Here is a 27933-nt window from a genome sequence, read left to right on the forward strand (position 1 = left end):
TAGAGTCTGTCATACAGAGTGAAGTAAGTCAGAAAGAAAAAGACAAATACCATATGCTAACACATATATATGGAATTTAAGAAAAAAAATGTCATGAAGAACCTAGGGGTAAGACAGGAATAAAGACACAGACCTACTGGAGAACAGACTTAAGGATATGGGGAGGGGGAAGGGTGAGCTGTGACAGGGCAAGAGAGAGGCATGGACATATATACACTACCAAACGTAAGGTAGATAAGTAGTGGGAAGCAGCCGCATGGCACAGGGGTATCGGCTCAGTGCTTTGTGACTGCCTGGAGGGGTGGGATAGGGAGGGTGGGAGGGAGGGAGACACAAGAGGGAAGAGATATGGGAACATATGTATATGTATAACTGATTCACTTTGCTATTAAGCAGAAACTAACACACCATTGTAAAGCAATTATACCCCAATAAAGATGTTAAAAAAAAAAAAGACACAGACCTACTAGAAAATGGACTTGAGGACACGGGGAAGGGGAAGCTGAGACAAAGTGAGAGAGTGGCATGGACATATATACACCACCAAATGTAAAATAGATAGCTAGTGGGAAGCAGCCGCATAGCACAGGGAGATCAGCTCGGTGCTTTGTGACCACCTAGAGGGGTGGGATAGGGAGGGTGGGAGGCAGATACAACAGGGAGGAGATATAGGGATATATGTATATGTATAGCTGATTCACTTTGTTATACAGCAGAAAGTATCACAGCATTGTAAAGCAATTATACTCCAATAAAGATGTTAAAAAAAAAAAAAAAAAGAACAACCTAATCAAAAAATGGGCAGAAGACCTAAATAGACATTTCTCCAAACAAGATATACAGGTTGCCAACAATACATGAAAGGATGCTCAACATCACTAATCATTAGATAAATGCAAATCAAAACAATGAGGTATCACCTCACACCGGTCAGAAGAGCCATCATCAGAAAATCTATGAACAATAAATGCTGGAGAGGGTGTGGAGAAAATAGAACCCTCTTGCACTGTTGGTGGGAATGTAAATTGATACAGCCACTAAGGAGAACAGTTTGGAGGTTTCTTAAAAAACTCAAAATAGAACTACCATAGGACCCTGCAATCCCACTATTGGGCATATACCCTGAGAAAACCATAATTCAAAAAGAGTCATGCACCCCAGTGTTCATTGTAGCTCTATTTACAGTAGCCAGGACATGGAAGTAACCTAAGTGCCCATCAACAGATGAATGGATAAAGAAGATGTGGGGCTTCCCTGGTGGCGCAGTGGTTGAGAGTCTGCCTGCTGATGCAGGGGACACGGTTTGTGCCCCGGTCCGGGAAAAGCCCACATGCCGCAGAGTGGCTGGGCCCATGAGCCATGGCCTCTGGGCCTGCGCGTCCAGAGCCTGTGCTCCGCAACGGGAGAGGCCACAGCAGTGAGAGGCCCGCGTACCGCAAAAAAAAAAAAAGATGTGGCACATATATACAATGGAATATTACTCAGCCATAAAAAGAAATGAAATGGAGTTATTTGTAGTGAGTTGGATGGACCTAGAGTCTGTCAAACAGAGTGAAGTATGTCAGAAAGAGAAAAACAAATATTGTATGCTGACAGATATATATGGAATCTAAGAAAAAAAATACGGTTCTGATAAACCTAGGGGCAGGTCAGAAATAAAGATGCAGACGTACAGAATGGACTTGAGGACATGGGGAGGGGCATGGGTAAGCTGGGACGAAGTGACAGAGTGGCATGGACATATATACACTACCAAATGTAAAACAGCTAGTGGGAAGCAGCTGCATAGCACAGAGATCACCTAGGTGCTTGGTGACCCCCTAGAAGGGTGGGATAGGGAGGGTGGGAGGGAGATGCTAGAGGGAGGGGATATGGGGATATATGTATACATATAGCTGATTCACTTTGTTATACACCAGAAACTAACACAACATTGTAAAGCAATTATACTCCAATAAAGATGTTGAGAAAATCTGATTAATATATATTACAACTGAAAATGTAGATAGCTTACTATAATTTTACTCTAGTTCAAATGACCTCTGAGGGTATTTACATAATGTTATAGTTCAACTGACATATATTAGGTTTTCCCTTCTTATTAAAATTTGACTAAAATGTTTAGTAATACAAATGTGTATTGCTCCTTTGTGTGATAAGGAATGATTAGCTTGAATGCCTAATAATGGCCCTTGAGAGATTTTTATGTGAGCTCACGGTACTTTAACTATGCTTAGAGCTTTTTAAGTTGCAGCCACTAGATGGCTGTATTTCATTTTCTCTTCAGTGTTCAAGTTTTAAATCTTTGCTGTACTACTGAAACAAAAATAACATCAGGTAGTTCTACTTAAATCTCTCGATCTTCTTTTCCAACTAAACTCAGAAATCAGAGTTGAATTTTATGGAAGTTCCAATATAAAGTTAACACACATATCAAAGATATTTTCCACAGTAACTAATCTAGATTCATCTTTCCTACTTAAGGTCTTTGACAAAGCCCTTTTTCCCACCTTCCCCTCACCAGCATAATCTTACTCAGGAACATACAAACATATATTTATACATGCATCCAGGTATACCTAGCCACTCAAAAGGTGTCATCAGAATCTGAGTGAGAATGTTGCAAGCACCAAGTATAATTCTCTATAAAAGATTCTAGTCTGGAAAGTAACCAGCAGTATAGTCCACAGTCAAAGGATGAAGAACAAAATTTACTTTAATTCCTTCTCTCCAGTAGTTTTTAGGAATTCTATTCACATACCCAAGAAACTTATATTACATAATAAAGTTAACAGATTTCATTAATTAAAATTACCTTGATTGGTTTTCTAACGTTAGACTTAGTTGGCATTTCTTGTATAAAGGCTTTTTAGATTATATCTTTTTTCCATTTTGCTACATTCAGTTGGCTAAAAATCTGTATAGTATTTTTACACCTATATTCATGAGTGAGATTGGCTATAATTATCTTTCCTTGTATCCTTGTCAGTTTAGTATCAAGATTATTAGTTTGGTATGTTATCAAGTTTTCTTTTCATTCTCTGGCAGAGTTTATGTAAGACTGAAATTATTTGCTCCTTGAATGTTTCTTTCTGTTCATTGGTGAAGCAGTATGAGCCTGGAATTTTGACAATGACTCAATCAAGTTTTCTACTTCCTACATCTTCTTAAGTTATTTGGGGAGGGTAGGATTTTATCTATCTCTTTCAAATATCCACAAGATAACCAACCCTAGAGCGAAGATCATGGTTGAAAGAGCTAACCCAACACTCAAAAACTTCTAATAAGTTTTTCAGTCCCTCACTCTTAAACATAAGAAAACACGGTACTTGAAAAAATTCCCCAACATGAAAGATGGAATCTAAATCAAATGGGGAGGGCAAAATCATTCCCTGAGAGGAGTATATACAAAGAGAAGAAAACTTCAGAATATCTTCAGAGAACATAAGTAAGTTCCAGAAAGGCAGAGTAAGGACCACCAATAATTCTTTCCTCCATTAAAGTAACAAGAACACTGGCAAAAAATGTCAAAATCAAATTTTTCATAACTGAAAATTAACCAAAAGCTTGCAATAATCTAAGAAGCATTTATTCAAGAAAATCAGCTGAATCTCAGTAAGAATAGCAAGCTTTGTAGCATTTAAACTCGCCCTAATTCCACACTCCCTTCCCCCAACTCCTGGTGGCCTTGAAAATCAACAACCTCAATACAACAGCCAAGACATGGAAATAACCTTAATGTCCATCAATGGATAAAGAAATAAAATATAGTATAAAAGTATACAGATGCATACATAAATATATATATATATATATATATATATATTATATACACAGTTGACCCCTGAACAACATGGGTATGTGTTTGAACTGCATGGGTCCATTTATACGTAGATTTTTTTCAATAAACACATTCGATAATTTTTTGGAGATTTGTGACAAGTTGAAAAAACTCACAGACAAACTGCATAGCCTAGAAATATCAAAAAAATAAGAAAAATGTATGTCAAGAATGCATAAAATATGTAGATTCTAATCTATTTTATCATTTACTACCATAAAAAAATATATAAATCTAGGGCTTCCCTGGTGGCGCAGTGGTTGAGAGTCTGCCTGCCTATGCAGGGGACACGGGTTCGTGCCCTGGTCCGGGAAGATCCCACATGCCGCGAAGCGGCTGGGCCCGTGAGCCATGGCCGCTGAGCCTGTGCGTCCAGAGCCTGTGCTCCGCAACGGAAGAGGTCACAACAGTGAGAGGCCCGCGTACCACAATAAAAAAAAAAAAGAAAAGGCAGCTTTTATGTGGGTGCAGCATTGCTCTGAGAAAGGCGTACCTGGGTGCAGCATTGCTCTGAGAAAGGCGTAACTATAGACTCTAATATGGTTCGAGAAAAAGTGAAGTCACTATATGACAACTTAAAGCAAAAGGATGGTGAAGGATCTAAAGCTGGAGAATTTAATGCCAGCAAAGAATGGTTTGATAATTTTAAAAAGAGGTTTGGCTTTAAAAATGCCAAGATAACAGAAGAGGCAACTTCTGAAAACCAAGAGGCAGCAGACAAGTTCCCAGATGCCTTTAAGAAAATCACTGAGGGCTAAAATATGGCACAAATGAAGCTATCTACAAAACAGAAACAGACTCACCGACATAGAGAACAGACTTGTAGTTACCAAGGGGAAGTGGGGGAGGGAGAGGAATGGACTGGAGTTTGGGTTTAGTAGATGCATTTATCCATTTAGAATGGATAAACAAGAGGGTCCTACTGCAGAGCACAGGGAAGTATATCCAATCTCCTGGTATAAACCATAATGGAAAAGAATATTTTTTAAATGTATATTGTGTATAATTGAGTCACTGCTGTACAGCAGAAAATAGCGCGACATTGTAAATCAACTATAATTCAATTTTAAAAAAGGAAATCATTGAGGAGAAATGATATCTGCCTGAACAGGTTTTTAATGCAGACAAAAATGCCCTATTCTGGAAAAAAATGCCCAAGGACATTTACTCATAAGGAAGAGAAGCAAGCACCAGGGTTTAAGGTAGGAAGGGATAGGCTAACTCTATTGTTTTGTGCAAATGCAGTTGGATTTATGATCAGTACTGCCCTTATCTACAAAGCTGCTAACCCCTGAGCTGCCAGTCCTTTGGTTGTACAACAAGAAGGCCTAAACAACAAGAATACGTTTTCTGCATTGGTTCCATCAATGCTTTGTCCCTGAAGTCAGGAAATACCTTGCCAGTAAGGGACTGCCTTTTAAAGTTCTTTTGTTATTGAAAATGCCCCTGGCCACCCAGAACCCCATAAGTTTAACACCAAAGACACTAAAATGGTCCACTTTCCCCAAATACAACATCTCTAATTCAGCCTCTCGATCAGGGGGTCATAAGAACCTTAAACACTCATTATACACGGTACTCTATAGAAAGGATGGTCAACGCTATGGAAGAGAACCCTGATTGAGAGAACATCATAAAAGTCTGGAAGGATTACAGCATTGAAAAAATCCCATTGTTGTTACAGAAAAAGCTGTGAAAGCCATCAATCCGGAAACAATAAAGAAAGAAAACTGTGAGAGAAAACTGTGGCCAGATGTTGTCCGTGACTTCACAAAGTTTACGACAGAGCCAATCAAGGAAATCGTGAAAGAGATCATAGATATAGCCAAAAAAAAAAAGGGGGGGTGAAGGGTTTCAAGATATGAATCTTGGAGAAGTTCAAGAGCTGAGACAGCACACCAGAGGAATTAACAGAAGATTTCCTGATGGAGATGAGTGTTTCTAAACCAGTGTCAGATGATACGGAAGAAGACATAGAAGAAGCAGTGCCAGAAAACAAATTGACATTAGGCAATCTGGTAGAAGGGTGCTGATTTCAAGACTGCTTTTGACTTGTTTTACAACATGGACCCTTCTATGACATGGGCACTGAAACTAAAGCAAACAATGAAAAAAGGATTGGTATCATATAGAAACATTTTTAGAGAAATGAAAAAGCAAAAGCGGCAGACAGAAAGGACAATGTATTTCCATAAAGTTACACCAGTGTGCCTGCCTCTCCTGCCTCCCCTTCCATCTCCTGCGTCTCTTCCACCACTGCCGCCCCTGAGACAGCGAGACCAAGCCCTCGTCCTCCTCAGCCAACTCAACATGAAGATGACAAGGATGAAGCCCTTTACATGACCCATTTCCACTTAATGAATAGCAAATAATCATCATGCCATACAGTTAATAAACTTATCTGTTGTGTATGTGTGTGTTTTCGTGTGAAAACTGAATAACTGTACAGCAAGAACTATATGAGATGCTTTTGTCAGCATCATCATCTAAGTATTCATCGCATTGAACATCATGTGCAAGATCTGTATTGAAGTAGAGAGTCTATCCTTACATAGGCATAAGGTGAGTGATATTTAATATAAAATTAATAATGTGTTAGTTTTCTGTTTTATAACTTTGCCTTCGAGGATTCACATTGCCATATCGTACATCTCTCTCTAATAATTGGAGAAACTGAGTATTAGCCCATGATCACAGGTAAGTGGTTTTTTTAATTTAACAATGTTTCCAATACTGTTTTATGGAAAGACTGTAATACTGTATGTCATAAAAATTTTATTTTATAAAAATTTTATAGGGCTTCCCTGGTGGCGCAGTGGTTGGGGGTCCGCCTGCCGATGCAGGGGACGCGGGTTCGTGCCCCGGTCCGGGAGGATCCCACGTGCCGCGGGGCGGATGTGCCGGTGGGCCATGGCCGCTGAGCCTGCGCGTCTCCTGTTGCTCTGCGGCGGGAGAGGCCGCAGCAGTGAGAGGCCCGCGTACCGCAAAAAAAAAAACGGTAAAAATTTTATAAATTGAATATTAAGATATGATGTATAGCATGATGGCTATAGTTAACATTACCATATTGTATATTTGAAAGTTACTAAGAGAGTAGATCTTAAAAGTTCTCATCTCAAGAAAAAAAATATCTGTAACTGTGTGAGGTAATGGAAGTTAACTAAACTTGTAATCATTTTGCAGTATATATATATATCAAATCATTCATGTTGTACACCTTAAACTTACAGAGTGTATATGTCAAGTATGTCTCAATAAAACTGGAAAGAAAAAAAAAAGAACTGTAGCTATGAAAGCCAGCACCCTAGCTGCTTTTAATACTAAAAAACATTCAGTAAAACCAGAGCTCAAATATGAGTTGAAAAGTGAGACTTTAAGGTCTCAGAAGGTCATATGTAGAAAGAGCAGAAAGAGAGCACCACCAGTTAAACAGATTGGATCAAAGCTATCCAATCATCTCTGCTTGCTCCTGAAATCCCACTTAAATGAAGATAGAATAAAAATGAGTGGCAGAAAAGATGACAGCCAACAAGAGATGTCAAAAGCAAATTTGCAAGATGGAAAGTAAATGGACAAGTGATAAATGACAGGTTTCAGCTTTCTCAACTATGTTAAATACTCAAAAAGGGAAGAGCCTAATAGCAAGCTGAATTCATATCCATAAAAGATCAGAAATTGGAAGCAGCAATCATCCCTGAAGCCAAGCCATGGGGTAGCAATGAATACAGAACACTGTTGGAAGCCTCTGTAAACAGCAGTTAGTTATATCCTCAGATCTCCTCTGCCAACTCCCTCCCTGACAAAGTCCCCTCTCCATCCTGGAAAAAGAGAAAGAGTTTATTTACTAACAAGAGAGGTTGCCCCAAAAAGGTTCTGAGGTCATGAAAACCAGACACGACTGAAGGTCAGGGATTAAACACCTTATTAAAGGTCAGGGATTAAACACCTTATTAAAAATTAGGAGATTGGGAAATAGTGGGCAGTGAGACTTCACGGCTCCCTTTCTCTCTTCAGCTCCCAGAACATTGACTCCTACACTTAAGGTACTATAAGCACAAGAAGACTAGAAGACTCCTTTGTGGGGAAACTACCAGTCCAAGGGAAAAGAGCTGCAGGTCCCGGCATTTTTAAGGTTCCCCAATTAAATGGAAAGGCTCCACATACACAGAGCTTTCTCCCAGCTTTTTAGTGCTTCATTTTTAAACATGAACATACAGCCAAGGATCAGCAGACATTTGAGGAAAGCTTCTCATGTGAAACTCAGACAAATGGGGTCAAACACTCAGAAAAAACAAAGACAATCTAGGGGGGAAGAATGAGGGGAACCACCTTCAAAACAAGTATGACTTCCATCCTCAGAGAGCTAAAATAAGGTATTACAAACATGAAATAAGAAGACTCTACTATAAAAAGGTATAGCCAAGAAACAAGAAACAGCTCTTGTAAATTAAAAACCCAAAAGCAGGGGCTTCCCTGGTGGCGCAGTGGTTGAGAGTCCACCTGCCGATGCAGGGGACACTGGTTCGTGCCCCGATCCGGGAAGATCCCACATGCCGCAGAGCAGCTGGGCCTGTGAGCCATGGCCGCTGAGCCTGCGTGTCCGGAGCCTGTGCTCTGCAACGGGAGAGGCCGCAACAGTGAGAGGCCCGCGTACCACACACACACACACACACACACACACACACACACACACAAACCCAAATGCAGAAATGAGAATTCAGCAGAAAAGTTGCTATATAAAATTGAAGAAATCTCCTCAAAAATAGAACAAAAATATAAAAGGATGGAAAACAGAAGAAATTAAGGATGTCAATTTATGCAAAACTGACCTATAAATCCAATTCAATTCCAATCAAAATTACAGCAAGGTTTCTTGGTGGAATGTAACAAGCCAATTCTCAAACTCATATGGAATATTAAAAGGATAAGAATAACTCTCCTCCCCACCCCCCCTCAAAAAATATTAAGAATATGGAGGAGGGAACTTGCCCTATCTGATTTACTCTAAAGCCATGGTAAATAAAACAATTTAGTATTGGTTCAGAAATAGACCAACATGTAAGTGAAACAGAACAGAGCACCAGAAACCAAACCTTAGATATAAAGGAACTTGATATATGACACAGATGACATTTTAAATCAATAAGTGGTAACAGAATAGACAAGTGAATAACTAGTACAGGGACATTTGGTTATCCATTTGAAAAAAATAAAATTAGACCCTCCTTCATGCTCTATACAGAAAAATATATTTTTCTTTATGACTTTAGATTATACGAGACACAAAAAGCACTATCAATAAAGGAAAAAACTGATACATTCAACTACATTAAAATTTTAAAGTGCACATCAAACAGTGTGGATAGTCTCCATGTCTCCCCAAAGAGGAAAAAGATGTTTGCCATGGAGATCCAAGTAACCAAGCAACCAAATATATTAAAAACTCTTATAAGTCAGTAAGAATATACAAACAATCCAAAAGGAAAAGGGGAAAAAATATAAAGTTGCAGTTCACAGAAGAAGAAACATGAATGGCCAATAAACATAACATGCTCCACGTCAGGGAAACAGAAATTTAAGCAAGAGCGAGAGACAATTTCACACGCATCCTATTGCAAAAGAAATTAAATCTGGGGACTTCCCCGGTGGTCCAGTGGTAAAGAGTCTGCCTTCCAGTGCAGAGGATTCAGGTTCGATCCCTGGTTGGGGAACTAAGATCCCACCTATGCCACGGGGCAACTAAGCCCGAGCGCCACTACTGAGCCCGCGCTCCTCAACTAGAGAGCCCACGTGCAGCAAACTACAGAGCCCACGCTCTCTGGAGCCTGCGCGCAACTAGAGAGAGGAAAAATCCCACATGCCACAACTAGAGAGAAGCCCACATGCCCCAACGAAAGATCCCGCATGCCGCAACTAAGACCAGACACAGACAAAAATAAATTTAAATAGAAATTAAATCTGAAAAATACCAAGTGTTCAAGAGACTGCAAGGGAAGAGAAACTCTTCTCTCAAATTGATACAACCCCTTGGGAGAATAATTTAGCATATATTTTACCTCTTAATAATTGCATACACGCTAAATACATCCCACACAAACAAAAATATTTGATGTTCATGGAAGCATTGTCTGCAATAATTGAAACTTGGAAAGAACTTAAATCTCAATCAATCCAGTAATGGATAAACTAATTATGACATATGCATAGGATAAAATACTATAGATCAGTTAAATTGAATGAACCAGAGATCGTTTATTAACTTGGCTAAGTCTCAAAAACACAAGTGAGAAAGACAAGTTGGACAGAGACTCATACTCTGTGATACTGTGTGTATATTTTAAAAATATACAAAATACTAAAAAAAAAATGATGTATCATCAATGTTTACAGACAGAAAATTAAACACCAACTTCAGAATGATGGTTATCTTTTGGCGGTGAGGTGGTGGTGGGATGGTGAAGTGATTCAGTCTTCAGTGATATGAAATTCATTATGAATTTTAAGCAAATATGACAAAAACATGATCTAGATGGTAAGTGTTGGCTATATTAATGGTATTGGTTGGTTATATTGAGTATTAATTATATATTAATACCTGTTATTTTTTGTATGTTCAAATATTTATAATAGGTGTATGGTTTAATCAACGCAATCCATGTCTGGAGTACATTATAACATAAAAGAAAATTCCAAAAGAACTATAAAATACCTCATGCAGTTATACATCAAGATTAACTTGCCTGCTCCAAAATAAATTTTTTTAATTTTTGTCACAGAATTTATTTTCTCATCAAACCAAAGCTACCTGGATCCTTACAGTGAAGAGTGTGTGTGTGTCTGTAACAAATAAAATCACATTTAGAGGAAACTGAGAGAGTTTTTCTTTTCTCCACTAGAGGGAGGTGTTGAACTTACAATATTTTAAAATGGAGCTTGTTTTTGAACTGACATTTAACATCAAAGTAAACCACACTGTGCTCTTAGAAAATAAACTTGCTTTCTTTCCACACCTTCCAGAAACATAGCCCCAAAAGTATAATTCTTTATACTTACTCATATAAACACTATTTCTTGAACTCCAAAATATGGTTTCAAGTCTGAAGGATTAAAGTAATTAGAAACATATCAGAGCTAAAGTACTCCCCCTTCCTAACTTATGAAATACATCAATATAGATATAGTTACAACCTTAGTCTAGTACATGGTTATCTCTCTAAATCCCCAAAGCCAGCATAGTTCTACAATCAAGAATAGTGTTTACTACTGTAGAGTATAAACTAGTACTAACTTTATGTAATACCTATCACAAATTATAAATCCATAAACTTGAAGACCAAGCAATTATACTTCTAGGCATTTACACAGCTAAATCACATGTACAACAGCGCAAAGATATGGACAAGAATGTTAGTGAATCATTTTAAATTAAAGCAAAAACTTTTGAAGGAAATAAAATGTCTATCAATAAGGGATTTGTTAAATGTATTAGGAACTTCCACATGACAGAAAAGCTTCAAACACTACAAGAATAGTGTAAGAATATCAAAAGATGGATGCCAAATATTACTGAGGCATATTTATGTAAATATAATAATATATGTTTATACACCCTTAGATGAGGAGTAGGACTGGAGCAGGCAGGCCTGCAGGGGAGGGGGGGATTCCTTCACTTTGTGCTTTTAACTTTCCCTAAATTCGGGGCATTTTTACAATAAGAACAATATTATGTAATTTTATAAACTGAATATTAAGATATTTCCTGTTTGGAAACAGGCAGTACCAGTGACAGACTCACTTTCTATGCCATTTGCTTACAAAGGGCACCAGCAGACAGTTTCCCCGGAAGCTACCAAGAAAAACTCCTTGCTACCCTAGATCATTTAAGGCAAAACTCTGAAATACCTCCTTTTCATGCAACTTACTCCAAGCTGTCCCTAGATCACAACTGTGCTTACCAGGGCAATCTCTGACATGTTGTACCCCAGTCCCTAGCTGCTGTCTTATCATACAGCCAGTGATTGATGCCCACACCTAGTCTGATACCTTCCTTTACCCCCTCGCCCCCCCACTCTTCCTCCTCCTTCTTCAGTCTGCGGTATTATTTTCAGTCTACATTTCCCACGCTCTTTTGCCATCACAAAATCTCCCACCCCTTGATCACTAGATATATAAACCAAATTTAGTCAGTGAATGAGGAAAGGGCACTTTGTTCCCTGGCTTAGTTACAGAATTTTGGAAATAAATTAAATATGAAAAACATACATTCATCTTCTAAATGCTTTCAATCCTACTGATGAGTTATACATTGAAATGAACTATAAAAATGACAAAGGACAGAGTATGATGGTTTACCACTGCACGTCCCACACTGCCTACAATAGAAAAGCTCATGGCTAATAAGCATCCTCAAAGTTCACATTTCTATTGCAGAAAACAAAGAAATAAATAAAAACAAATGTTCATTTTAAATAAAAATTTTAAATAAATAGAGATAAAAAATAACATATTTTTTTCCAAGATCAATATAAACACATCATTCTAAAATTACCATGGCTTTGCTTTGGTTTGAAATTTCAAATAATGCTAAAGACATGGAATTTTTATGTTTATCAAAAGAGGACAGGCATTTAAAAAATGAAAAACACTTTCTTAAAATGAGGTAACTCCATTAATATTCCAGAGAAGTACACCTCTATTCAGCACTTCAATTACTGGGAAAGAAAGGAGACATGGCATAAAATTAAGATTTGCTTTTTATAGTGAGCCTGAATTCTAAAGCCCAGATGAGAGAAATATTATACCAGCTTTGTCTGTTAAAGATGGAGCTTCATGTAGGTTTATTTAAAACTTATTTTAAAAACTGAATTCCCTTAGAGAGCTACACAAAAGAACACTATGTGATACTAACACCTAATTATAGGATGGAAACCTGAACCCATCAACAGCCAATAGAGAGAGAATTTCCATCTATCCCTCAAGTTGTTTTAAAAAAGACTTTTTTAAAATATAAAAGGTTTCTAAGCTTGCTTTATAAAAGGAAAAGCAGTTTTCTTTTGTTAAAATAAAAAGGACAAGAAATTAAGAGACAGTGTTCTGAACATTTTGGTTACAGAGTACAATAAAATCTATTTCACAGAAGATGGTAGTAACTAAGGAGTATATTCCCCTATTCTTCCCACACATAATAAAGATTCATACAGAATTTCAAATTATCTTAACACTTCATAATACAAAGTCTGATGTAACCACGTATATTTCATGTGAGATTTACAGGATTGACCAGGAAACTGTTATCAAAATCACATCATCCACACATTTAAATACAGGTCTCTGCAGCATATTTTATAAGTTCCAGGCTTCTGACTGGTAGCGCTGGAAATTTCTGAGTATTTTTAAAAAAGGGGGGGGGGTTGGGACTTCCCTGGTGGTGCAGTGGTTAAGAATCCACCTGCCAATAAAGGGGACACGGGTTCGATCCCTGGTCCACGAAGATCCCACATGCCATGGAGCAACTAAGCCCGCGTGCCACAACTACTGAGCCTGCACTCTAGGGCCCACATGCTGCAACTACTGAGCCCATGTGCTGCAACTACTGAAGCCCACGTGCCTAGAGCCCGTGCTCCACAACAAGAGAAGCCACAATGAGACGCCTGCACACCAGAACAAAGAATAGCCCCCACTAGCTGCAACTAAAGAAAGCCCGCGCACAGCAATGAAGACCCAACGCAGCCAAAAAATAATAGATAATAAAAGGGTTATTTTCATTTACTTACGTGTACTTGTTTGTTCTAGGTAACCCTGAAGACAATTATCAACAACAGCTCAAATGTCCTCTGCTCTGTGGTGATCTCCCCAATCTCCCAGGCAATTAATTTATTTCTCTTTTATGATCCCATAGCATTTTGTTCAAAATTATTTGTTACAATTATTTGTTATTATATTACAATATATTTTCTCTCTTTACATGTCTCTCCATGTTGAGATATCTTTTAGGACAGAAATCATATCTTAATCAATTTTATATCTTCAGGACCCACAGTAGGAACTCAGAAAGTACTTAGGGAATGAATAAATGAACGAGTGACTGAATGAATGAGAGAACTAACTATACAAATTACAAGCAGACTCTAAAAATAACAGGAGCTAAAAACAGAGCTATCATATGATCCTACAATCCCACTCCTGGGCATATACTGGGAGAAAAACATGGTCCGAAAGGATTCATGCACCCCAGCGTTCACTGCAGTGCTGTTTACAATAGCCAAGACATGGGAGCAACATAAATAAATGTCCATCGATGAAAGAATGGATAAAGAAGATGTGGTACATATATACAATGGAATATTACTCAGCCATTAAAAAGAATGAAACTTGGAAAGAACTTTGCAGCAACATGGATGGACCTAGAGACTGTCATACTGAGTGAAGTAAGTCAGACAGAGAAAGAGAAACATCGTGTGTGATATCGCTTATGTGTGGAATTTTTTTTTAAAAAGATAGAAATGAACTTATTTACGGAAGAGAGACAGACTCACAGACTTTGTTGTATACCTGAAACTAACACAACATTGTTAATCAACTATACTCCAATATAAAATAAAAAGTTAAAGAAGCAAATAATAAATGGGGTTACTAATAAAGCATAAGTTATTCATGTTAGACAAATTTGAAGTCATGGCCTTAGAGAGTTCAAGTCTACTAATAAAGAGTATAATTAGCTTTATATCATAAGAAAATCTGAAAATATATTTACCATTACCTCTGCTTAATTTATTTCCAGTGGTTGGCGCATGTATGACAAATAAAGCCTTTATAAAATCTCAAAAACAAATAAAATAACATAAAATAAAATAAAAAAATACTAAGAGGTCTAGAGAGTGACTGTCTTTCCAAATTCCACAGAGGGAGAGACTGGGAAGAAAAGGATTGCCCAAGGACCAAAGGTTTGGTAAAGATATGATTTTGTTGGTATTCTGAACACTTACATATACAACAAATTCAGTATTTCCACTGTTTACTGCCAGCTTTCACTCTTAAAGAAATAAGGTGCTTTCTATTCTCTGCAGGTTTTGGGCCGCCTTCATCTCACAAAATTGTTCGTAACACAAAGCAACTCTAAAATTTATTTTAGATGGGTATTTTTCATTCTGTAAAGAATGCATCTCTTTGACATCTATATAAAGACTATATTTCAATTTGTCATTTTGTGTAGAAAAAATGTTGTCTTACCACAGAATAAATAAGAGAAGAAATGATGGAAATTTATTTGAAATTTTAAATTAGTTGGTTAGTGAATGAACAGTTTTCATTTCTCCTACCTCTCCTTCAAAATAATTTACATATAATCTCCTGAAAGAATGCAAAGTGAACAGGAGTAAAAATCTGGAGACTTGTAGTCTTCCCACACTAATCACTCAGTTTATGGTGTGAGTAAATCACAGATTGCCATCTGCTCATCTATAATGGGGATTAGATGTAATCAGTGATTTTCAAATTGGACTACTCGAAGCCTGGGGGATTCTGTGATTTTGCGGGGAAGAGGTTAAAAGAACATGATTAAGAATTTGCACTTCTTAAAAAGAGTTCCAAAAAAATCACTACATTATATGATTTATAAGCATCCTCTAATACCAAAATCTGATTATTCTATTTCTTTATGTTGTTAAAGACTGCTAACAGTCTCATATTTTAAACTGGAAAACTAAATGCCAAATGTATAGGTGTCCTTTAAAAATCAAATAATTTATGCAGAAGTCACCCAATTCTAATAGTATCTTTTGGAAACAGTTGCCCATATTGTCATGTAACTACAAATGAAACATGGCCTTCCAGAGAGCAAAGACTAGGAATTATTTTTTCCTTGAGTAAGCGAGTCAATTATCACACTAAGGTAATTTTTAATTTCATAAGCATTAAAATGACATATTTATTATTATTTTTAAAATACCTGTACTATAAATTGTAACTCTCTTCTTTCTGCTTCCCATTGTTCTGCTTGTAATCTAAACTCCTCCAATGCTGTCTCCCTGATATGAGACTCCATCTCATTCTTCTCCTGCTGATGTTTTTCCAACGTTTCCTTTACGTGAATAAAATCTTGTTTTAGTATTAGATCAATAAAAGCTATCTTTCTTCCTTCATCCACAATTTAAATATACATAGGGCTCTCCTTACCTATACAGACTGTTAAAACTCATTATAATTTATGTTAAAATCATTAATTAATAGAATAATTATATTTTGGTCATCAGAATGTATATGTGAATAAGAAGCTATGGTTACCCATTTAATTTAAGCAACATTTCATATATATATATAGATAGACAGATAGATAGATATAAATAGATATAGATATTTAACCCAATTTTTCCAAAAAATTTAACTGCTGGGGAATGAACAAAATGCATCATATGATAGAGACAAAACAAAGCAGATTGTTTGGCAAATATGTAATGTATATGTAAAGGAGATAATATGGAAAGCTCTAATTAGCTATAGAAATACTATTTGGATTATCCCTGATAATTTATATATAAATCTGAAAAAGAACACTGTATTTACCAAAGGGGAGAAGGAGGAGTTTTGTGCAACAAATCAGTATAAGGAAACTCTAGAATGTTAAAAATTTGAAAAGTCAAAAAAATTTTTTTAGGTTTAGACTATTAACTAATTTCTAGTTCTACAGATAAACAATATTTGCAAGAGGTTTTTCTTCTGGGGTTTTCCGAGTTGTACTACATTTACAAGATCTAATCTGGTTCAAAATCTCATAAGTATAAAATGCAGGTTTCCCAAGAAATCCAATCTTCTAAACTATAGGGTTTTAAACTAAGTCTGCATTAACACAAGGAGAAAGATTCTGTGGTTTATATGAGACAGAGGGAAAGCCTCCTGTGTCCTTATAAACTGTAGCGTGGTTCTGCATAATAAAGACTGCCCTCCCAACTTTCACTAATGGAAAGGCAACAGGAGGAGCCTTGAGGTTTTTTCCCCTTAGGGCAAAAGAGTGACTCCTCTTCACCCCCAAAGGTCTCTGTGCAGATTAGTTCAAAGCCAATTGTATAAAATCAAAGCAAAGTTCTCCTACCAAATAGGTGATGAAGATCACATCAAGATCTATAAAAGAGATCTTGAGATGCAGGCTGATTGACTATAAGGATTGCTGCCACCATTACCCTCTTTCCCCATAGCTCTAGACATTTCATGTGGAGAAGTTTATACAAAGCAGTTCAGGGACTTGTAGTTCCAGGTGCCACCTAAACTCCCCCCATTCAAATACTAATGGAGCCCTTGTATATGCCAGGCACTGTTCCAGGGTCTAGGAATATTACAATAAAGAGAAGAGAAAACTGTGACTGTTGACATGCAGGAAATCAAAAGGAGATATGCTGACAAGGTCAGGGAACCTTTGTGCTGAAACTTTTACATTTAACAAATGCTTTTGTAAAATTATTTTTAGTGAAGATTTATTTCCAATATTCTGAAAAGCCATTTACACCAGTGGTGAATGTAGAGCATTTTTATCATGTAATTTTATTTATTTATTTATTTATTTATTTTTGGCTGAGTTGGGTCTTTGTTGCTGCACACGGGCTCTCTCTAGTTGCAGCGAGTGGGGGCTACTCTTAGTTGTGGTGCGTGGGCTTCTCACTGCGGTGGCTTCTCTTATTGCGGAGCACGGGCTCTAGGCGCAGCACGGGCTTCAGTAGTTGCAGCTCACAGGTTCTAGAGCACAGTCTCGGTAGTTGTGGCACACGGGCTTAGTTGCTCCGCAGCATGGGGGATCTTCCTGGACCAGGGCTCGAACCTGTGTCCCCTGCATTGGCAGGCAGATTCTTGACCACTGCACCACCAGGGAAGCCCTATCATGTATTTTTAAATTTAAATTGGTACTTCCAAAAAGTGGCAAATACAGACAATTCAAAATCTATCTTTTAAGTGGGTGGCAACTTCAACATTAAACCATACTTTTACTTTAGAGACTAAAAAGGAACAAAAAATGGGAGAATAAATAGCTCACAATAATTTCAATAAAAGGTCATCAAATATTTATATACCGTGCCTATACAGAATGTACCCTACACAGATAATGAAGTTTACATCAGATACACAAAAATTTTTCTATATTTATTGCATATTCAGGTCAAAATCTGGGGCCCACATTTTTAAAATTACAAATTTTCATGTTGCTGGACCAAAAGGGTTGTGGGTTCTTATCTTCTTACAGTATTCCCATATAAGTGAGTTGGTTTTTTTTTTGATCAGAGATCTCAAACTGTTTTTCACAAAAGAAACAATATATATATTAATATATTGCTAAAGCATATAAAAAATAGACCTGCAAAAATGCCCCTAAAAAGGAAAGAAGAGAGGGAGAAAGGAAGGGAGTTGGTGTGGGGGGGGAAGAAATTAGATTTTCTTGCTTTCTGGTATTTTCCTTTCCAAAAATAACTTCAAATAATGTATAATACATATAATGAATATTAAATATTAAAAAATTCCTTCATAAAATATTTTACCTGTACAGTTTTCTCTAGTCTGCTTTTTTCTTTCATAAGTAAATCATATTTTTGATCACAGTTTTGAATTATATTGTCTCTTTCCTCCAAATCACATTCAAATCTTCTGCATTCTTCTTTCCATTTCTGCTGGGAAGTCTGGAATGCTTTCTCCATCCCACTTGCCTTTCCCTGAAGTTCTGCATTCTGAGCTATTAAAAATATAAAAGAATAATAGGTACATTTACAACCATAAATTAAAACCGTAGGAGTTCAGAAACCTAGGCATTGGAGCTGATTTCAATTACAGCATGATATTAAGACAAAACATTTAACCACTTCATACCAGTGAACTCTTGAAAAGTTCCTGTCCCAAAACCAATCTACTCTACAATTTCTCAATCTCTTCTTCCCCTCCAGACAGAGGTGATTTTGCTGTGAAATGGTTATGACATATTCCTAGAGGCACGCCCAAGTTTAGATGCACCAGCTGCAACTCAAATGATTTTTCTCCTATTCAAGAAAATAAAAATTTTTTAAGTGTGACATATAATAGGGCTACTTTTTAAAAAGACTTGATAGATTACAAATTTTGATTTTTGACTTGGCAACAAGTTAGTTGTGGCATATCTTACACTTGATACTGTCACAAAATTGAGGTTGGGAACCCTAGAACTATAGCTCTTTACTCCCCCAAAGTTAGGCTCGATTCACCTCTCATCCTAGTATTACCTCAACAATAACCATCACTTCCCAACTCACTATGGCTGCTGTTTGCCTCAGCACCTAGAAAGAAGTGATGAAAGGCTTCCAGGTCTGGCTCCATCACCCATCACCTGATTAAACCTCCCTGACTCTCTAACCCTCAGTGGGAATAAAGTTGTTGTAAAGATAAAAATGAGGAAATATGTACAAACGTACTTGTTAAACAAACCAAAAAAAAAAAAAAGCCAGTTAGTAGTATTATTTTTAAATTATATTTGTGTTTTGAATGGATCGTATGTTCAAAATACAAGTTATTATCAAAGGTACAAAAAGTCTCCCTCCCATCCAGTTACTCTCTCTACAAGACATTATTGTATGGTTTAGTATTCTGTATTGCAGGTAAAAAGTTTGAGGCCATTTTGATTCCTGTTCCTTTGCATCTGGCTTATTTTTCTTTCCTTTCCTTTTCTTTTCTCTTTGAAAGCTTTAGGATCTTTTTTTGGTCTCTATTTTTCTGGAATTTCATAATGCTATGCCTTCACATGGGTCTATTTTTTTCCACTGTGGTGAATATTCTCTGGACCCTTTCAATCTGGCAACTCATATCCTTCAGCTCTGAGATTTTTTTAAAGTAATTTCATTGATCATTTATCCCTCTCTGTTTTCTCTCTTATCTCTTTCTTTCAATATTACCTATTATTCAGATTGGCCCTCAAAGTTTCTTGCCTTTTCTCTCCTATTTTTCCACCTTTGCCTTTTTTAATCTAATTTTGGGATATTTCTTCCATCTTCATCTTCCAATGCTTCTACTGATATTATTCATTTCTGATTTCACATTTTTTTTACATCTTTATTGGAGTATAATTGCTTTACAATGGTGTGTTAGTTTCTGCTTTATAACAAAGTGAATCAGTTATACACATACATATGTTCCCATATCTCTTCCCTCTTGCGTCTCTGTCCCTCCCACCCTCCCTATCCCACCCTTCTAGGTGGTCACAAAGCACCGAGCTGATCTCCTTGTGCTATGTGGCTGCTTCCCACTAGCTATCTATTTTACGTTTGGTAGTGTATATATGTCCATGCCACTCTCCCACTTTGTCACAGCTTACCCTTCCCCCTCCCCATATCCTCAAGTCCATTCTCTAGTAGGTCTGTGTCTTTATTCCTATCTTATCCCTAGGTTCTTCATGACATTTTTATTTCTTAAATTCCATATATATGTGTTAGCATACGGTATTTGTCTTTCTCTTTCTGACTTACTTCACACTGTATGACAGACTCTGATTCTTCCAAATTATTTTTTTCTCTCCATTTTAGAGTCTTTCCACAAGTATCTGCTAATTCTTGGCTGCCTGCTCCCAATTAAGTGTAACTATAAGGGTGACATACCTTTTATACATCCACATAACCACTACCTAGATTCTGAGCTTCAGGATGAAACTTGATAACTGTGGTCTGATAAAAGTAGGCCATTTATTAGGAAATCCCCAACATCAGCATCATTAGGTTTTTCCTCTTGGCTTGGTCAGATGACCCATGGAAGAGTTTTCCAAGCTCCCACGTGAAGTGTAGAAATCTCAGTGCTAGCTTTTGGGAAACTCAATAGAAAAAGGAAGCTGGAAGGAATAGTTCGTCAATATTTAACATTGAGTATGTTATCTTCCTGTTTTTGCCAGTCTGGAGACCCTGTATTTTATCATCTCCAGATATTAAGCCTCCCGAATTACACTAGGAAGTGGGAGCAATCCCAGAATATCATACTCTTGGGAAGGGGATCTAAGAACCTAAGTGCCTCTAGAGCAAACAGATTTCATCTAACCCTCTTTATTTTACTTCTGCTATTCCAATTCCTAATTCCAAAGGTAGCTGGTGCTTCCAGTTCATAAGCCTTTGATTATCTAGCAAGTTGTGTGCCAGCTTTCCCAACCCCTGGCTTAGGATTCTGACGTCTCAGGTCTGCTAAGTCAGTTATCCCTCATCCATTCATTTTCCAGCTTCGAAAATTTTCTCTGTTATCTTGTCTCCTCTCTCAATCATTATGAGATTATCTCTTTTAATATCCCATAACTCCATCAGGTTGTTTTTTATTCTACTCTCAATATTTTATCATATATATAAAGTTTAAAGTATTGTAAAATGAACACCTGTAAACCCCAGACTAGACTCTATGATTGTTAACATTTTGCCGTATGTATTTTCTTTACCACACATTCATCCATCTATCCATGCATCCACTCATTTTTTTCATCCATCAGACCATACTTTTTTATGCATTTCAAAACAAGTTGCAAATAAAAGTACATTTCACTGCTGAATAATTAAGCATTCATATCAATAATATAGAATTCAATTTTTTTTTGCAGGTAAAATTTACATATAGTGAAATGGACAAATCTTAAGTGCTCCATTCAAAGAGACTTGACAAATGCATATACTCATGTAACCAAAACCCCTATCAAAATACAGAAAATTTCCTTCAATCAGAAAAGTTTCCCCCTACTTTTCCTAGTTAGTCCTCACTACCAACCCATCCTAGACGTAACCGCTGTTTGATTTTTTTTTCACCAACGACTAGTTTTTTCTGTCCTAGAATTTCATATAATGGAATCATACAGGAAGTCCTCTTCTGTGTAAAGTTTCACTCAGCATAATGTTTTTGAGATTCACTCATGTTATTGAATGTATCAGTAGTTTGGTTCATTTTTATTGCTTAGTAATATTTCATTGAGTGAATATACAAAAATTGTTTCTTCATTCTTCTGTCAATGGACATTTGGGGTTTCTCTCCAATTTGGGGCTGCCATGAATAGACCTGCTATGAAATTCTTATACAAGTCTTTTGTGGACAAATGTTTCTCAGAGAAACTACCAAAGAGTGAAACTTCTGGGTCACTGGATAAATATATGTTTATTTTAAAAGAAATTGCCAAGTTTTTTTCCAAAGTATTTGTACCATTTCACCTTCTCACTAACAAAGTATAAGAGTTCCAGTTCCTCTACATCCTAACTAACATTTGGTATTGACAGTCCTTTCAATGAGAGCCATCAGATGGGTATGCAGTGACAGTCACTGTGGTTTTAGTTTGCATTTCTCTGATGACAAATGAAGGTAAGCATTTTTCATGTGATTAACGGCCATTCTTCTATGTTCCTCTGTAAAGTGTCTTGAAATCATTTGACTTTGGGCAAGTAACTTCCCATCTTCCCTGGACTTCAACTTCCTCATAATTAAATAAAAGTCATTAACTTGTACATCTAGTGCCTTTCAAGTCTTATAATCCTAAGTTCCAGATAGTAGTTTAGTAATTAAATGCCAAAGGTAATCAAAAGTATTTTTGACCAATGGCCAGGCCAAGACTAGGGATCGTAACCTTTATAATATTATAACGGGACATTCGCTTGGCCCCATGCAGTTAACAAAGCACTTTTATTTTCTCATTTCATCCTTAATACAACCTAGGTTCAAGTATCAGTAAGTGGCAGAATCAGGACCTAAATCTAAATCTTCAGAATTCACGTTCAGTGTTCTCTTCATTAAAACCTGCTGAGTATAAGAATGTTCAGGGCAACACTATTCTTAATAAACAAAAACCAGACACTACCCACTACCAATAGAAATGGATGAATATAAGTGTGGTATGTTCACACTATATAATACTAAACATCAATATGAAGTTCATATGACAATAGGAATGAACTCGCAAGCACAAAGTTGAAGAAAAGAAGCCAGATACAAAAGAGTACATACTATATGATTCCTTTCATATAAAGTACGAAAAAGGGGCAAAATTAATTATTACTATTAAAAATCAGGATAGCAGTTATCTATGTGGAGGACTTCTGGTAATTTTCCATTTCATGACCCAGGTGCTGGTTATAAGTCATCCACTTATCTAGGCACACTTCTTTATATATATTATACTCTGTGGTTCCTAAACCTAGCTAATCAACAAATCACCTGCAGTGCTTCTTGAACATACAGATTTTCTCAAGCTAGAGATTCTGTTTCAGATTACATGTGATAGAAGGCCTATGAATTTTTTTTAAATCTCTATATGATTCTGCTGATTATTCATGAAACAAGTGCTCTAAAAAGTGATTAACAGAATTTTCAAACCATTTTTCTATACTTGTACAAAAAAAATAATGTAAGGTAAAGTAAATGAATGTTCACATAATTGCCAGAAGACATACACACACAGCAAAGTCTGTCCATCAAAGGCCAGTCAAAGAAATCAAAACCCTACCTCTGATCCTATATGGAATGCATACACAACAGGGAGCAATGATATACAATGACGTTACAAACATGGAAAGAAATAGAAATAGTTTTACCACAGAGTTTTTCTTGGATCCTATGTGCCTCCGCTAATCTTTCTTCAGCAGCCCGCCTTCCGAGTCCAGCTTCCTTTCTAGCAACAGCCAGGTCATATTCCAGACTTTGTCGCAATGCCTCTCCTTTTTCAACCTCGGATCGTAGCTTGGCAATCTGGCTCTCGTAGCTTGCCAGCTAAAAACAGACTTCTGATATCATGAACCAATATAAAAATATGTCTCCAAGATTATGAGATCATGCACCCAAACAATTTTCTTAGAGAAATTTGTTTCTATAATATTTATAAGACAAGAATTTACACATTTATACTTTCTGAAAGACTGGAAAAGAAGCACTAGCCTTACTCAGCAAACAACATTCATTAATTTTCTTATTTTAGAGAATCCACTAGAGAAAAAAAATTTTTAATTCTTATATGCACGTCTTATTAAAAGTAAAGAGAAATCACAGGTTTTAATCAGAAAAAGTCATACCTAAGAAGTGAAAAAAATGCATGACATAAAGTAAGAACTTAAAAATTCATTCTTGAGCTTCCCTCGTGGCGCAGTGGTTGAGAGTCTGCCTGCCGAGGCAGGGGACATGGGTTCGTGCTCCGGTCCGGAAAGATCCCACATGCCGCAGAGCGGCTGGGCCCGTGGGCCATAGCCGCTGAGCCTGCGCGTCCGGACCCTGTGTTCCGCAACGGGAGAGGCCACAACAGTGAGAGGCCCACATACCGGAAAAAAAAAAAAAAAATTCATTCTCTCCTCTACTCCTAAACCCTAATTGAAATCAAGAAGCAAATGGTAGACTTCCCTGGCAGTCCAGTGGTTAAGACTCCGCACTCCCAATGCAGGGGGCACAGGTTCGAACCCTGGTCAGGGAGCTAATGTCCCACATGCCACACAGTGCGGCCAAAAAAATAAACTAAAAAAAATAATTTTTAAAATAATTTTTAAGGCCTTAAAAAAAGCAGCAAATAGTATCAAAATTTGGTAAATATTGTCTATATTATTTCTCTGGATTATGACATTACTCATAGAGCATAAAGTAATAAAAGTGCCTGTTTTACAGGGATTTTAATGAACAAATATCTAATTTATCTACTATTTAGATAACCAGATAGTTAATAACTAGATTTAATTTATCTAATATCCTTCCATGAAGTAGTGTGACAGGAGACAGGTCAGAGAGTTAGAACCAGATGATTTATAAAGTCCCTTCCCACTCTGAAATTCTATGATCTAATCAATGATTCATTAAATGATATTAAATACTTGCTACTTGTCAAGTACAGTGAAAGATATAAAAACAAACATTATAGAGCCCCTGATCTCAAGTAATGAAATGCTATAGAAAGTCATAAGGGATTAGTTTTACGAAAGAGGTAAAAAAGTTATGATAGTTCAAAGAAAAGCAAAATTACTTCTGGCTGGAGGGAGAGAAAGAAATGATGGATGAGAGAGAATGCTAGGAAGGTATCATACGGGAAAGCATCAAGCTACTATATCAGGCTAGAAATAGATGGTCCAATTACCATATAAGAAAAGACAAAAAGGATTTCTAAAGGGCAACATCAGAAATTACCGTAAGTAGCAGTTAATATGTAGAGTGCAGCAGGAGTTACACTCTTTTTAACATATATAAAAAAAATAATTTCCATTTTTATAAATGTTAGAAAAGTAAATGTCTTCAGCACACTTATACTCACAACATAAGAATTTACAAATATCTTTTAATAAGTTAATGGAAAAAAACATAAAACCTTTATTACATCTTCAAGATAACTCCGTTTATTTCAGAATCACGCCATCCCTCCCTGCCCAGGAATAAAGTTGGTAACATTTGGGCATCCCCAGTTGTGCCAGTCATTTACCTGTTTGCCTTCAGACACCCCCTCCCCCATCCTTCTCCAGCTCTACTCCATATTCTAGGAACTACATGTGCCAGACTTCCCTGCCCACTGGCTTCTTGGGAGTTTGGATCAATGAGAGGCACTTGTGGTATATGTGAGGACAGGAAAGGAGAAGCCAGGGTATTTGTCCCTCTCTAGATCTACCCTGAGCAGCATCTGTCTTCCCTGTGGCGGCAAATCCTTCTGGATAGCTAGCTTTTTTCAACCTTAGGAATGAAAGCAACTTCCTAATGTTGCTACCCTCTGGGTTACCTTAACATCCCCTATTTTACCTCTTCTGGTACTTGTGTAATCAATTCCACTTGGACACCAAATGATATTACTCTTGGTATCAGAAATAGCCTCAAGATGGGTTTCTGATATTTTGTGGTAAACCTATATGAGCCTAAATACAATGAAGACCTTTTTGCAGGTAGAAATGAGATACTTTTGCAGTGATCCATGGCCTCCAGTGGGATCACAATTATTTACATTATCATGTGCAATTGTTTAAAATAAAGTGCCAGTTGAGTTCAAGCCTTTGGGAAATGAAGTAGCAACTGCACTTGACCAACATGGCAGTTTTGTTTACTACAAGACCCATGGCATGGGAAGGCTAAATCTAACTATGCTAGAGAATTTACAAAAAAGAAAAGGTAATCCCAGGGTTCTAGAATCTCAGCTCAAGACAGTCAGAAAGCCAGAGAGTTTCTACGTTGACTTTAAAGAATCTCTTATTTCTCATAGCCCCATGGCAGACAAGGCTAAAGACCAGATGGGAAATCTAATTATGGGGAATGCAGAATTAAAATACAAGTTGAATAAAGAGCCTCAACAAGTTTCTAATGTGAAGATGGTATATATCAGCTGGGCATTAGGTAGAAAGGAAGGAGATGGATGAGGACTTTTGGAATTAGACAATCCTGAAAACTGTAAACTTCCAATCTCCTCTGAACACCCTTTCTCCCAACAACAGCAGCCTCTTCTCCCTGTCTGAGCTACTTGACCTTCCCTTGCTTAAAGACTTAGTGAGGACCACAACTGAAATAGCTGTCTTGCAACAAGATGTGCAAGACCCACTTTCACCTCTTTGTTGCCATCGATAGACCCAGACCTCAGTAAGCCACAGGTGGAGAAATGCAGTCTTCTCTGGGAGAAGATAGCATCTATAGCAAAAGGACTGCAAAATCTTGCTAATCTTGAAATAGAAGGAACCCGCAGAACATATATAGGCTTGATTTGGATTTAATAAGCTAGCTGTAACAGTTTGCTTGGAATGGGTGACTGTAAATTGAATTCAACATCAGCCTGCATCACTTAATAAAGTCAAAATGCCAGTACTTTCCTGATATAATATGCAGACTTAAGAAGATGGGAGTGGTGGCTTCCCTTGTGGTCCGGTGGCTAAGACTCTATGCTCCCAATGCAAGGGGCCTGGGTTCAATCCCTGGTCAGGGAACTAGATCCCACATGCTGCAACTAAAAGAGCTCACATGCCGCAACTAAAGATCCCGCATGGGGGTTTCCCTGGTGGCGCATTGGTTTAGAATCCGCCTGCCAATGCAGGGGACACGGGTTCGAGCCCTGGCCCGGGAAGATCCCATATGCCGCAGAGCAACTAAGCCCGTGAGCCACAACTACTGAGCCTGCGCTCTAGAGCCCACGAGCCACAACTACTGAGCCCACGTGCCACAACTACTGAAGCCTGCGTGCCTAGAGCCCAGCTCCGCAGCAAGAGAAGCCGCGACAATGAGAAGCCCACGCACCGCAACGAAGAGTAGGCCCCGCTCACCGCAACTAGCGAAAGTCCGCACACAGCAATGAAGACCCAACACAGCCAAAAATAAAAATTAATTAATTAATTTTAAAAAAAGATTTCGCATGCCACAATGAAGATCCCCCCATGCGGCAATGAAGATCCTGTGTGCTGCAATTAAGACCCGGCGCAGCCAAATAAGTAAATAAATATTTAAAAAATAAAATAAAATAAAAGAAGATGGGAGTGCTTTTTTTACGAGCAAACCAAAACCTCCCCTTTCGCCAACTGCATCCTCTTTGAGAGCCCAAAGGACATTATTTTCCTAATTAAAGTGCTCTAACATACACTGGCCAACAAAAGCACCCTTAGAAAGCTCTAGCGGCTAACCTCTATATACCAGAGATAATAGTAGATGGTAAAGATAATGGTGGGATATGTCATAATTGAGATGGACTCGCCAACCTCAATCAAAATGGTGAAATTCCAGAGTAGCAAAGGCCAAGTGGTAGCAATTAACCAGCAGAGACAAGGTGAGCACAGTTTCTATAATGGATGGCTGGAGCACAACAGTAATCATAGCATTTGACCTCCAGGTATTTGTGGTGATATCTAATTGATCCTTGTGTACCTGGGAATTAAAGAGATGGGCAGTCTTCTAAAGCAGTGCTATGCAGTAGATATATAAGGCAAGAAATTTTAAATTTTGTGTAATTTTAAATTTTCCAGTAGCAATATTTTGAAAAGTAAAAATAAATATGTGAAATTAATTTTAACATTTAACCCAATATATCCAAGATTCTTTATTTCAACATAAAATCAACATGAAAAATTATTAGTGAGCTATTTTACTTTTTTAAGATATTTTACACCTTTTTGTACCAAGTTTATGAAATCCAGTGTGTATTTGTATCACATCTT

General features: G+C 37.3%; 1 protein-coding gene across 7 annotated transcripts in view; it reads right to left on the reverse strand.

Moving 5' to 3' along the window:
* CCDC171 (coiled-coil domain containing 171) overlaps positions 1-27933 on the reverse strand; it is a 358505-nt gene that overhangs the window by 300074 nt on the left and 30498 nt on the right. For 6 of the 7 annotated variants that reach the window (XM_079927995.1, XM_079927997.1, XM_079927993.1 and 3 more), the window contains 3 exons: positions 23383-23557; positions 18361-18551; positions 15789-15920 (listed from right to left, as the gene is read on the reverse strand). In XM_079927995.1, coding sequence (XP_079784121.1) covers positions 15789-15920; positions 18361-18551; positions 23383-23557 — 498 coding nt within the window. Of the gene's footprint in view, positions 1-15788; positions 15921-18196; positions 18552-23382; positions 23558-27933 lie in introns of those variants that run through there. The other variant, XM_079928000.1, reaches the window with a different exon arrangement.

Source organism: Stenella coeruleoalba (genome assembly GCF_951394435.1).
Source record: "Stenella coeruleoalba genome assembly, chromosome: 7".
NCBI lineage: Eukaryota > Metazoa > Chordata > Mammalia > Artiodactyla > Delphinidae > Stenella > Stenella coeruleoalba.